This window comes from Pelophylax lessonae (assembly GCF_965119305.1).
Source record: "Pelophylax lessonae genome assembly, chromosome: 2".
Classification (NCBI taxonomy): Eukaryota; Metazoa; Chordata; class Amphibia; order Anura; family Ranidae; genus Pelophylax; species Pelophylax lessonae.
In genome coordinates this window covers 347,333,508-347,347,817 of record NC_138769.1, presented here as the reverse complement: position 1 = coordinate 347,347,817, position 14,310 = coordinate 347,333,508, and the positions used below count along the sequence as shown (strand labels likewise).

The window sequence follows — 14,310 nt, the reverse complement described above, 5'->3', positions numbered from 1 at the left end:
GTGTCTATATACATATAATTATGTGTGTATATATACCACTATACACAAGTTCAGATGTTTTGCCTGCCTCAAAAGAACCCCAAAAAATGCCAAAAAAACGCTAGCGTCAAAAAAAAATGCCCAGGTGTGTTTTTGCTGGCATTTTTTGGGGGGTTTTGGAGGCAAGCAAAACATCTGAACTTGTGTATATACACACATACATATATTTATATACACACCTAGACATATATAGGTGTGATAGCAGAAATATATGCTTGCGCTAATGAAATCATTTACAGTAATATATTTCTGCTACTATCACACCTATATATGGCTAGGTGTCTATATACATATAATTATACATATACATATACATATGTGTATGTTTTGCCTGCCTCAAAAGAACCCAAAAAAAGGCCAAAAACTTGTGTTCAGATGTTTTTCCTAACTGCAAAGAACCCAAAAAAATGCCTGCTATTAAACCGGCAAGGTGTGAAAACCGAGAAGAGAAGCCAACCCCCTGTGCTGAAAGTGTTCTAATACAAACAATCCTTTTTTTTATGGTGGTTCTGGACATGCTACAGAGCTGAAACTTCACAGGTACACCTTTTAGACCCCCCAGATACGAAATCACACAAAAAAGTTCTTAAAAATTGTCATTTTTGATAAAAAAGCCAATTATTGAAAAAAGAAAAAAAAAAGAAAAAAGAGATTTTTTGATTTTTACTTTGAATTTCGTATCTGGGGGGTCTAAAAGGTGTACATGTGAAGTTTCAGCTCTGTAGCATGTCCAGAACCATAAAAAAATATTGTTTGTATTAGAACACTTTCAGCACAGGGGGTTGGCTTCTCGGTTTTCACACCTTGCCGGTTTAATAGCAGGCATTTTTTTGGGTTCTTTGCAGTCAGGAAAAACATCTGAACTTGTGTATAGTGGTACTGTGCACAAGTTCTGATGTTATGCCTGCCTCCAAAAACTCCCAAAAAATGCCAGCAAAAACACACCTGGGCATTTTTTTTGACGCTAGCGTTTTTTTGGCATTTTTTGGGGTTCTTTTGAGGCAGGCAAAACATCTGAACTTGTGTATAGTGGTATATATACACACATAATTATATGTATATAGACACCTAGCCATATATAGGTGTGATAGTAGCAGAAATATATTACTGTAAATGACTTCATTAGCGCAAGCATATATTTCTGCTACTATCACACCTATATATGTCTAGGTGTGTATATAAATATATGTATGTGTGTATATACACCACTATACACAAGTTCAGATGTTTTGCCTGCCTCAAAAGAACCCAAAAAAATGCCAAAAAAAACGCTAGCGTCAAAAAAAAAATGCCCAGGTGTGTTTTTGCTGGCATTTTTGGGGGGTTTTTGGAGGCAGGCAAAACATCAGAACTTGTGTACAGTACCACTATACACAAGTTCAGATGTTTTTCCTGACTGCAAAGAACCCAAAAAAATGCCTGCTATTAAACCGGCAAGGTGTGAAAACTCCTGTGGTGAAAGTGTTCTAATACAAATTATCTTTTTTTTTTATGGTTCTGGACATGCTACAGAGCTGAAACTTCACATGTACACCTTTTAGACCCTCCAGATACGAAATCTCTCTCTTTTTTTAAAATTTTTCAATAATTGGCTTTTTTATCAAAAATTACAATTTGTAAGAACTTTTTTGTGTGATTTTGTGTCTGGGGGTCTAAAAGGTGTACCTGTGAAGTTTCAGCTCTGTAGCATGTCCAGAACCAGAAAAAAAAGATCATATAGGTGTAAAAGGAGGGTCCCACATCCCTGTTCTACTGAAAAATTATCTTTTTTTTTCATGGTTCTGGACATGCTACAGAGCTGAAACTTCACATGTACACTTTTTAGACCCCCAGATACTAAATCCAAAGTCAAAATCAAAAAATCTCTCTTTTTTTTTTTTTTTTTTCAATAATTGGCTTTTTTATCAAAAATGACAATTTTAAGAACTTTTTTTGTGTGATTAATAGTTAATGGGGCATGACCCAGAACCCTAGGGACTTTTTAGGGGCATTTATTGGGTTTTAGGGCTTAAAAATTGTGTTTTTTGATTACCAAAGTTCGGGTCCCATTGATTTCAATGGGGTTCTGAAATCCGGGCCGAACTTTTGGGAAGTTCGGATGTTCTGGCCGAACCAAACTTTTTAAAAGTTCGATCATCCCTACTCCCAACACACACACACACTTACCATGAAAAGGCAATTTGGTTGTGTTTGGCTCTTTAGGCCAAACGTTTCTAGGCCTCCCCTTACCCATCACATAGGGATCCCAGAGGGTTTTCTACAGAAAGAAAGCACCTTCTGCTGTGCTCTATCAGACTCTGTGAAGTTGATTTACTAAAAAAAAGACTGTACACTTTTCAAGGGAATTTTACCTTATCTTAGTGAATGATGTGCTCTTCTGACCTCCATCAACCAATCATGTGCATGCAAAATACTGTTTTTTTATTCTCTTTGCATGTGATTGGATATTTATTGAAAAGTACATTTTCACTACATTCGCTAAGCTAATGGAAAATCTCCATGTATAGGAAAAGTGCCTTTTTCCCTTAGTAAATCAACCCTTGTGTCTGATTGAAATGATCTAAAAAAGCAATCAACAGAGGTGTAAGTGTGTGTGTGTGGGGGGGGGGGGGGGGTGCGCTGATCCTAATTTTCAGATATATTTCAGTTTGAGCTAAAAAAAATAGGGTGCTAAGAAGAGCCTTCAAAACAGGTTAAAATAATATACAATAAAAAATACATAATATTCACATGCATGTTTTAAACATGTTATATAGTGTTGCAGTTGTACTATTCTCTGCAGCTTTCTCCTGTAAGCGCACGATAGAGGTAAATCGGCAGATAGTGGATTGCAGAGAAGTAAGTCTGGGGGAAACAGCAATGGAGATAGGGTGGGTATTACAGCGAGAGCTGTATTTGCTATTTTCATTCCCGCGGAGCAATGAATTTGCTTTAATGAAGATGGAGTTGAGCGTAAACAAAGGTTGATTTTTATTCACTTTATTTGATGAAAATATGTGCAGAAGGCATGTAGAGAGACACAGAAAAATGCATGTTAATGCATTAAGAAAAAAAATTGGACAAAAATACATAAAACTGTATATGTTTTCACAGCATGCATTATGAATCTAGCATCAAAGTTCTTTAGGGGCTGTTTTCAGTATATTGCCATTATAATTATTATTCATCACAGCCACAGGCAGTGCATTTGCTAACTGTCAGTTCTCATTGACACAGGGTTGGTGTCAAGTGAATCAATGGCCATTTTTTGCAAGCTAATCTGTGATACCATAGAATCATACCATATGCTTGACCAACTCTACATCCCCTTAAATGACCACTGGTGCAGCCCCTCAAAAGAAAAAGCTATGTTTTGTTCCTAATCATTGGCTTCCCTTCCGGTGCAGCCCTTATGCTACAACTACAGTTTTCCCTGTACCACATCAATGACATCAAGTCAATTAGCAAAACATTCTCAGCAAAAGCTTTAACCAAACACACTCTGTCTCTAGCATCTTAAAACTAACCAGTATTTGGCCAATACATGACAAAGCATCCCACCCCCAACTGCATAAACTCATCTTTCCTTTGCTCCCATTAAGCAGCTGAAGCAAAGAATGTCTGACCCTTTTAAGGTTCTACAATAAATCACAGTATTGCTGCGCTAAAAACCTCAGAATAAATGACATAAATAATTAAAAATGAAAAAGCAGCCACACAAATCCGGAATAGCACAGATTCAAAGCAAATATTGTAAAAACTGCGGCGCTAGATCTAAGAAAATGTCCCAGATGAGCGTGCAGGTGAGAGGCTGTGCAGAGAGAACAGGGGGGTGCTGGAGAGCTGACCTGCTCCACCTGATGACACGGACTCCTCCCCCGTCCTGCAGTCCTGGACCCATGGGAGGAGGATCGTTTTTCACCTTTATGCATTTGGCTGTATTGGATCTCTGTAAAGGGGATCATTGCTATCTGGTAAGAAGCGGTGTTATCAGAGTGCTTGGTGGTGGTTCTCCGGGTCTATGGTCTCTCACATTTACTTCAGTTTGAAGTGGACACAAATAGGACTGCTTTTCTCCAATTTATTTTGGGACATTTTCTTAGATCTAGCGCCGCAGTTTTTACAATATTAAATATTATAGAAATGTTTTGCATAAAGGGTTAATAGGCATCAGTCTTTATACCACACACCAATGTCATCACTCCTAAGGTGCATGGAACTTTCACGGTCCAACTAAAGTAATCTGCACTCTGTGATTTCTACCATGCCACCTACACCTTAAAATGAATGTTCAGGGAAACCACCTGTTTAAAAGGGCAAAATATGAGGCTTACCAGAATTTTTAGAACCTACATATTAAGAAGATCAAGTAAAGCATAGGCAGCAGCAATGTCCTGGAACATGATCAAGCACTCCTCTTTAAATGTAACATCTGGACGACAAGTATTATCAGAAGGAGTTCAGTAATGGCAGTCCCTATACTAAACTCATAACAGGTGTACTTGAGGGGTGAGTGGGGAGAGTGATATTCTCTCCTATTTCCTTCTGGTCCTAGGCCATCCTGGGTAAAGAGATCCCCCCCCCCAGGGTCCATGAGAGATTGAAAAAATTAAAGAAATGTTTTAGACTGACTGACTCCTCAAGTGATATCCAGAATGCCACTCTGAAAAACATTTGTGCTCTTTTCCCCAGGGATGTTATGAGCCTAGGAATCACCTCTTTGGACCACCAGAAGACTATACTTAGTGGCATTCAGACCTTACGTGCTCAAGTTATACAAATGCATGGACGAGGAGTGCAAGTGTGACATAAGGACACCAAGCTAGTTCTAGGACACAGAAATCCAAAGGGTGAGCTGTACAGCCCCCTAATCTGGCCAAGAAACAAGAGTGGAAACAGAAAGAAAAAACCTACCGAGGCGGAAAATGTAACTAGGATCGATTTGGGGTCAACATTTCTCTTAACTCCCTGAAAGCATTTGTTGTGTTGGCTAGTATGGCTGATATTCTACTATGTTCAGTGTCATAAGAAAATGTTCTTACCATGGAAAGCTGGAATACCTGACAGTATATTGACAATGACAGCCATAAATGGCAAAACTGGACAGATTTTAGTAGTCTTTTATCAGGGCCATGTGTCTGTATGAAACATAGGCATACAGGGTGAGCTGGAAAAGTGTGCACTCGTTTTTTACATGGGGTATATTGTTGTAATATTGTGGTGCCAACTACTCCATTAACTATAAGTACTTAAGTATTTTTCTAACAGCAACTGTGTTGTACTGACTCCCATAAATAGCTTTTATTTTTACAGAATGTAAAAAAAAAAGACTTTTTTATACCACATCAAGTGTCCAAGTGATATGTGTTTGGTGCAGAAAGTGCTAGTCTTTTTCTTTTCTCCTCCTTACTTAGCACTTTTTACTTGGCGGCATTAAATGATGGCATCTCTCTCTCGTGGGGCAAATGCGATACAGCCGAAGTGGTGCAATTTGTCTTGTAGCTGAAGTTCAAAGAGAGCAATCGCTTACTTTGCAAAGGTTTGTCTGACAGATCTTAGCAATGGGGAGGTGAAGTGGCAAACTAAATGGATAGAAAAAAACAACAACAAAGCAGTTGTAAGCCTTTTTTACAGACTCGATTTTAAATATTAAAACATACACAAGTCATGGGTAAATGATATTATTGCACCTTTTGGAAAAGATTTTGCCAGCCTAATGGAATAACAGACAGGGTATGTTTAATAGCATCTAACTCATAATGGGTTATTACATAACATATTACTACATACACTTGTTTTTTAAAAGTTGTCTATTTGTTTTTTTTGCTACAACACAATTCATTTCCTGATAACTTAATATTGCTGTTTAGGAGACATTTGTCCAAAACAGCAACAACAAGGTTTTTTCCATTTCCACTTATTAATGATAATGGTTGTGTCATCTAGGGTCAAGGTCTCTTTTCCTGTTCTTTCCAATAACTCAATTTAATTTGGAGCATGTCGTTTTTTTAACCTATCTGCTTTTTTTTGTTCAGGAAAAGTAACGGTTGACTGGCCACCACTTCTCATGGCCATTTCTCGCTCACTTGATGCAATATAATTATGAGTGAAGGGTACCTAACAATAGTATAAGATGAAAAGTGATTCATGTTACTTAAGATAAAAACAAGCTTGCAGTAATTTAACATAGTTTTTATCTATCCAGCTAACTTAACACTTTAGAAATAGCTCAAGATCCTTTAAGACATAAATATAAAATCTATAATTATCTGTAGGCCAAATTTAGGAAGACAGCTCAGCACTGAGGACTTATAAAACAGTAAAAAAATGTAACATCACTTCAGGCAATAAGATACCAGTTTAAAAAAGATATATTTAGTAACTAACTTTTACATTATATGACTTTAAATTTAAATACGTTTAAAAGAATCATTCAACTTAAAAGTGTATACAAGTTTATCTCTCAAGCTTAACTCTAGTCAGCTAAAACAAAAAATTCCCATCCCCTTTTCCCCACACTGAAAGGGTTGGTTGCTTATTTTGTCTAGGGGGTAATAACTAATGTAAAGTATTTACCTTATTCCTTGCTTCCTTGGCAACCAGTACTCTCATCTGCTCTTTGATGATCCCAGAGTATGGGTGGGCCCATGGCATCCTCATGTATAATGCAGGACTGCTGCAAACTTATTTTTTGCAGCTGACTGGAGTTTATTAGGTAAGAAAACTTTCCCATAAATTGTCCTTACCCTTTTGCCCCTATCCACTAAGTATATCTGGAACACCCATCCCCCGTCTACTCAAATCACTATTTTTATCTTAGCCCATGGCATTGTGTACATCCCTTTGCTGCCATCTTCCTGATCTGACATTCGATTTTGTGTATTTGTCAGAGACATCATTGACTAATTTTTTTTTTGTATCTCCAGGTCTGCATAGCTGCCACTGGGTCTTACTTTCCTTGGCATGGGGAGAGAAAGTACCCAAAGTGGCAAAAAACTCCCAAAACACTCAAGGTGAGCCAGGAGCTATGGCAGATGGTATTAAAAAAATGAACTCCTGCACTATCAAATAATCACTAAACCTTGTGAAAAAAATAAACTAAAGAAAAAATTATATATATATATATATATATATATATATATATATATATATATATATATACACAATAAATCAATCTATACATAAAAATGTCTCTGTGTCTCCTTTATCTTCTCCTTCACTCCATGTGATACACGTCCATATATTGTCTTATGTGCAAACGTGTTTAGTATTTTAAGTAGCACCCAAAAATCCAGTGCTGCAAGGTGCACTCACACAATTCATGTCACCACTGTGCTTACAACGCTCTCACCTCTTCTTTATGACCCACATATATAGTAAGGTCATATAGTGCTTTATTATGCATTAACATGGGCTTCCTTACACCAGATTCCTAATCCCTCCGGTTAAATGACATTCACAGAATTTTGGGATATGAGTCCCTTTAAGGCTTGTAGACTGCTTTCCAAGCTGGTTTATATCTCTCCAGCCAAATGCATGGCATAACATAAAAATGGCCTCCATAGTGTACTAAAATCCAAAAAATGTATGTACCAGAATCACACTTACATGAATAAAAATATAGACCAGCATGTTATAAAAACACACGTAAATACAGTCAGGACCCCTTAGAACATCACTTCAGATTCGAGTCTGACATCACCCAGGCTCTGCCCTATATGTTACGTCATGGGTCACTTAAATACAGTTCCCTTGATTTACATTACTGGCCATATTTTTGTAGTCTTCCCTAGAGAATATATTAGGCTGCCATTTTGTAGAGGAGCAATTCATATAAAATATGTATACTATTTTATTGGTGTCACTACCTATATTCAAACTAGTGGTCATATTACCAAGGGCATACATAGAGAATACATTACAGGAGCCATTTTGATGGGGATCAGCTAATACAGAGATCATATGTAAAATTTAGAATACGTTTGCATGTAAGGCAATATATGGAAGTGTATTATATGGAGTGAAGGAGAACATAAAAGAGACGTTTTTACATACAGATTGATTTATTGTATTTTGTGCTTTATCATTGTAATTTTGTCATTTTGTCTAATTTTTGAGCTATGGCAGATGGCTGTCACTTTTGGAATTCCCGAGGTTTCAAAGAAAATAGCAGGTGGCTCCACCCACGATACTTAAACTAAAACTAAAATATTACTTTAAATGTACACATGCCAGATGACATTTACAAGCTACCATAGATCTCAGAATGCACCCTTTTCAGTCATCTCTTTGCATACTAGTGGGGAAAGACTACTGACCGTGGTTTTCTTCCTAAAGACTATTGCTGTTTGGGGTGTAAGCATCTACTTTTCTGGGATACTCAAATAAGCATTTATGCTATATTTTGGTTACATAGCACTACATAGGTTCATGGTTGGATCAGCTAACTGTGATATGTTTGTCTTTTTTCACTCAGCTTTTGACAAACTTTACACTTCCACATGAGTAAAATATATTAGTAAACGGCTAGAGAAACATGTTACCACAGTGACATACTGTAAAATATCTTTGCTTATAATGTGGAAAGTCCAGTAAAAGAGTCACCATCTAGGAAGATTTCTAGTGACTCTTTTACTGTCCATGGATAGCAAATGCTAAACTGTTTGCTTGCAATGATGGCATTGTGCCACCAGGTCCTTCAGTGCCTGAAGAAATGTATTTCTTAATAACAAAGGTTCCACCAACAATGGTTACCACCTCTGTCTTTATTCAGGCAGTGTTCATTAGCAAACCATTCCTTTGCATCTGCCAGACCATATAGATATCCAAATTCTTTTTCTGCTAAACTCCCTTTTTAGAAAAGCAGCTTTGTAATTGAAGCCTGTCCTTACAATGTTTTTACTGAAGCAAAGCTCCTAGCAAGAAAATCTCATTTGGGGTTTAATTATATTTAACAGCACCTTTTATGCTGCCAGCAAAAAGTCAAATGATAGAGTGTTTTGGGTTATTAAACTTAACATTAAAAGTACATTATATTTCTTTTTGTCGTGCTAATGCAGTTGTTAGAATCAGAAAAAGTGATGGAACTTTTGAAACTGATTTTGTCAGGGTGTTATCATAATGAGGACCATAATTAACCACCATTCATCTTCTGCTAGCATGGTGTGGTTGCAAGTTTATTATCAGTGTCAAGCGACAGAAACCAGAGATAATGAGGTAGCAGGAAAAATGTGGATATGTTGCATTTAGACAGCCAAAATCACATATATGTCTATAGAAAAAAAAAGTTACCTTACATATCAGTGTTTTTGCTGACTAAAGTGTAAACCAGGAGTTTTATAGAAGAATAAACGTTCAGTGAGAATGTGTCAATGTGCTGTTAATGTGATGACTGTCAGTGAGTGATTAAATCTGTCAGTAACAAGGACTTTTTTTGTCCATGTAGCCCTACCTAGTAATTATATATATTTGGAAAATAACCCTCACATAAATGTGCCTATAAGTTTAAAGGGTAAGCTGGTATTTGGCATTTTATTTCTCCCTACATAAAGATTCCTTAACAGAGCTTCCAGGGTCATTGCAGCTTTTACTTTTCTCATATAGCATTATGAGCAGTGTTAAGCTTCAGCTAATACTTTTTCCTTTATTACTAGCAAGTGGAGAGAGGTTGTCTATAATATAGAAATTATATATAGGTGCTTCCGTGGGGTAGAGCCCTAGATCCAGAGGGTTGTATAGATCCACATGCACTCGGGCAGCACTTGGGAGGAGAAGTGGCTCTGTAGAAATGTAGACGAGAACAAGGTGCCTCTAAGTGCAATACAGACCATTTATTAAAACATCAAAGGGTTAAAACAACTTCCAAGTAGTTCCTTAAAATGAAGACCAAGAGCAAAAACTGGAGATGGACCAACAGCATTTCTTGAAAGCCAGAGGAGCCGATGTTTGGCTATCCAGTGTCTGGGAGGCTGCTTGGTGTGTCGGCATGCAACGATCACACAGCATGGTAGGGCTTCGGGTAACCACGCTGGAATGCACGCAGCCGGTGTCAGATGCGTGTGGGCCTTAACATGTTTCAGAACATTCGCGGCTCCTTCATCAGAACTCCACCCGCTGAGGATCTATTGGTTTATAAGGACAAGTGGGGCGGGGATGGAAGGGGCTGAATAATTACATTGTGCCTGCTTGTAGAGGGACAACGAAGGGGAGGAGAAATGGAGGAACGAATAGGCGTACATGTCGGCATGATATTTGTATTCTTCCGTGATCGAAGATAGTGAACTAATGGAAGGAAAATGCATAAAAATAAATAAAAATAAAACTGGGGGATTAAAACCAGCACTAAGAGCAAAAAGAGGGGGAGTCAAAAATAATAAATAAACGTCGTCATAATAGACATAAAATGATCTACAAAAAAAAGGGGGGTGGAGATATACTATGGACCTGCAGTGACTCTATATTGGTGTTATTAGTCATATATAAACAGTAACTATACGAGAAATATACTGTATATAAGTCACTATAGGCCCATATTGACATCTGGGAGAAGGATGAATTATAATCAACTATTTATTTATAATTCTTCGTTTATCCCCCCTGGTGATAAAACGTCAAGAGCGTATATCGAATAGGTTTCTCTGCGGCAGAGGCATAAAAACCTTCCTGCCTCAGGGAAGGTGGTAGGGATGAATTTGATGGTCCATACCTTCAGACCAGAGGTGGACTTTCCGTGATGTTTGGCGAAGTGTCTAGGAATGCTATGCTCGTCCTTTCCAGTCTTGATGGACCAGCTGTGTTCTCCAAAGCGATTTCTCAAAGTATGTATTGTGCGGCCTACATAATGGAGGCCGCAAGGACAGGACAGGCAATATACCACATATTCAGTGGAGCAAGTATAAAATTATTTTATGGGATATGTTTTCCTTTTTATAACAAACTCTTTTTGTCCATGTCGGACCAAACCACATGTGAGACATAGGGGTTTTTCACATTGGTACATCCTGATAATGGAAAAGAATTTGAGTGATGGTGATATATGTTTAGTGTTTTTTTTTTTTTGTAGAGAATTTTATGTCTATTATGACCCCTTTTTTTTGTTAATTTTGATCGTTGCACGCCGACCCACCAAGCAGCCTCCCAGACACTGGATAGCTGAGCATCGGCTCCTCCGGCTTACAAGAAATGCTGTTAGTACATCCCCAGTTTTTGCTCTTGGCCTTCATTTTAAGGAACTTCTTGTAAGTTGTTTTCACATTTGATGTTTTAATAAATGATCTATATTGCACTTAGAGGCACCTTGTTCTCTTCTAGGTTCTCTATATCAGTGGTCCTCAACCCTGGCTTACAGGGCCCACTAACAGGCCAGATTTTAGATATTACCTTGGGGAGATGCAGAGTAGAGTACTGCAATCACTGAGCAGCAAATTATATCACCTGGGATGTATTTCAGTTATCTTGCAAATCGGGCCTGTTAGTGGGCCCTGTAGGCCAGGGTTGAGGACCACTGGTCTATATTACCTGAGCTAAAGCTAAACTAGTGAAACGCTAGCTATCATGGAAGAAATATTCACATTTATACTCTTAAACATTACAACATGCCAATAGGTAACTAGGCCCCTAATTTTATTTACTTTTAACTTCTTCAATCTGGCCTAATACACAAATGTGGCCTGTTGACTTGTGGACCTTCACGCTGAGCAGCCGCATATAAGTCGCCCCCACTTACTGCATTGAAAGCTCCCAGTACGGTAGCCGGCAGTTATCAGAAAGCTCCCAATGCATACTAGGCATCGGAAGCTTTCCTATAATGTGACTGCTGTGACAGCCAAGCACAGTGGTCACATGACCTGAATGCCTGCCTCTGCCTCCCAGCGTTAAGAACACTTAAAGAGCCAGGAGATGGCCGACAGGAAAGGGTTAAATAACAAATCTTTGGCTACTGCAGCTGGTTTATTTATGCTTGGGGTAATCATTTCAAGCTTTCATATGCACTTGACTCGATAGCTCTTTTATTTACAGTACATATATACAGTACATACACTGCTCAAAAAAAATAAAGGAACACTTTGAAAAAAAATCAGACCTCAATGGGGAAAAATATCATGCTGGATATCAATAATGATATTGACTGGGTAATGTGTTAGGAAGGCAAGGATGCCACATCATTTGATGAAAATGATCAACCTACAGAGGGCTGAATTCAAAGATTCAAAAAGATTCAAAAGATTAAAATTTAATTGCAGCAACTCAAAATGGTACACAGTAGTTTGTATGGCCCTCATGTGCTTGTATGCATGCCTGACAACTTTGGGACATGCTCCTAATGAGACGACGGATGGTGTCCTGGGGTATTTCCTCCCGTATCTGGACCAGGGCACCACTGAGCTACTGAACAGACTGAGGTGCAACCTGGACCAAAACATAATGTCACAGACTGTGGTGGCTGGTCAATGTAGGGCGCAGGGGCGCCGCCCCCCCCCAAGGCAAAGAAAAAAAAGGTGTTCCTTTAATGGCAGTGGGGCGCCGGACAACACTGCTGCTATGGAGAGGGTGGAGAGGGGTGGGAGTTTTGTTAAGCTTGATTGGCGGCCCTTTACATTGTGCTCGGGGCGCAGAGCTCTGCGCCACGAACACTCCCACTTGTGATTCTGCGTCCTGTGATTGGTGGACGTCTAATGTCATAGGGGCGGTGCTTGGGCGACACCTTCACTGTCTCTGCTTCCTGCCTGAGCCGGCCCAGACATCTTTGTCTGACTCTGATGCCGCTACAGGAGGACCAGACGCCGTCGCTGAGTGAGAGGACCCAGAGCCTCAGCGTTCCCGACCCAGTATTGATAGCTGCTGTGCTGTGAGCCTGACTGTAAGTGACTCCTTTTTAAAACATTCACCAGAAAAAGTATCTTGTATTGTATTTGGGATCTCGTCCTTGTGTATTGCATGGGATGGGGGAGAATCAGCATTTTATTAGGGCCCCTAATACAATGCTGTTCTCCCCCCCCTGGCCCCTTCATACAATGCTGTTCCCCCCGGCCCCCTCATACAACGCTGTCCCCCCGGCCCCCTCATACAATGCTGTCCCCCCCCCTGCCCCCCTCATATAATGCTGTTTCCCCCCCTGGCTCCCTCCCCCTAATACATTGCTGATCTCCCCCTCCCTGGCCCCCTCATACAATGCTGATACCCCCCTGGCCCCCTCATACAATGCTGATCCTCCTCGGGCCCCTCCCCTTCTGATGGGTTAGGGACCTTCTATGGCCCTGTTCAGCTATTCTAGAGTAACTGCCTGTTTCCTGGAATCTCCTCCATACTTTAGATGGTGCTGGGAGACACAGCAAAGCTTCTGGGAATGGCACGTACTGATGTGCCATTCTGGAGGAGTTGGACTGCCTGTGCAACCTCTATAGGATCCAGGTATCACCTTATGCTATTAGTAGTGACAATGACCCTAGCCGAATGCAAAACTAGTGAAAAACAGTCAGAAAATATGAGCAGAGGAAAAAAAAATAATCAGTGGCCTCAACTTGTAAACCATTCCTGTTTTGGAGGTTGTCTCATTGTTGCCCATATAGTGCACCCGTTGTTAATTTCATTAATGCCAAAGCAGTTGAAACTGATTAACAACCCCCTCTGCTACTTAACTGACCAGATCAATATCCCGGGAGTTTAATTGACCTAATGCTATACTCTGAACAAAAAGTGTTCCTTAAAGCAGGGATATGAAAACTGTGGCCCTCCAGCTGTTGCAAAACTACAAGTCCCATCATGCCTCTGCCTCTGGGTGTCATGTTTGTGGCTGTCAGAATCGTGGTATGCCTCATGGGACTTGTAGTTCTGCAACATCTGGAGGGTTACAGTTTGCATATCCCTGCCTTAAAGTATTGGGATGCCTGCCTTTAGGCTGTCCACAAGGTTTAGGAGTGTGTCTATGGGGATGTTTGACCATTCTTCCAGGAGCGCATTTGTGATGTCAGGCACTGATGTTGGACGAGAAGGCCTGGCTTGCTGTCTCCGCTCTAATTCATCACAAAGGTGTTCAATCAGGTTGAGGTCAGGACTCGGTGCAAGTTCCTTTACCCCAAACTCACTCATCCATGTCTTTATCGAAGAATGGTCAAACATTCCCTTAGACACATTCCTAAACTTTGTGGACAGCCTTACCAGAAGAATTGAAGCTGTTATAGGGTGGACCAACTCAATATTACGAACTAATGACATTTAATTTCATGTGTGTGTAAAGGTAGGCGTCCCAATACTTTTTGTAATATATATATATATATATATATACACACACTT

At 39.5% G+C, this 14,310-nt stretch overlaps 1 protein-coding gene across 1 annotated transcript in view; it reads left to right on the top strand.

The window, feature by feature from the left end:
- EPHA10 (EPH receptor A10) overlaps positions 1-5,754 on the top strand; it is a 963,870-nt gene extending 958,116 nt beyond the window's left edge. The window contains exon 17 of the mRNA XM_082245791.1: positions 4,711-5,754. Within this exon, the coding sequence (XP_082101917.1) occupies positions 4,711-4,825 (115 nt within the window). The 3' untranslated portion in view covers positions 4,826-5,754. The remainder of the gene's footprint in view (positions 1-4,710) is intronic.
- The last annotated feature ends 8,556 nt before the right edge of the window (positions 5,755-14,310 follow it).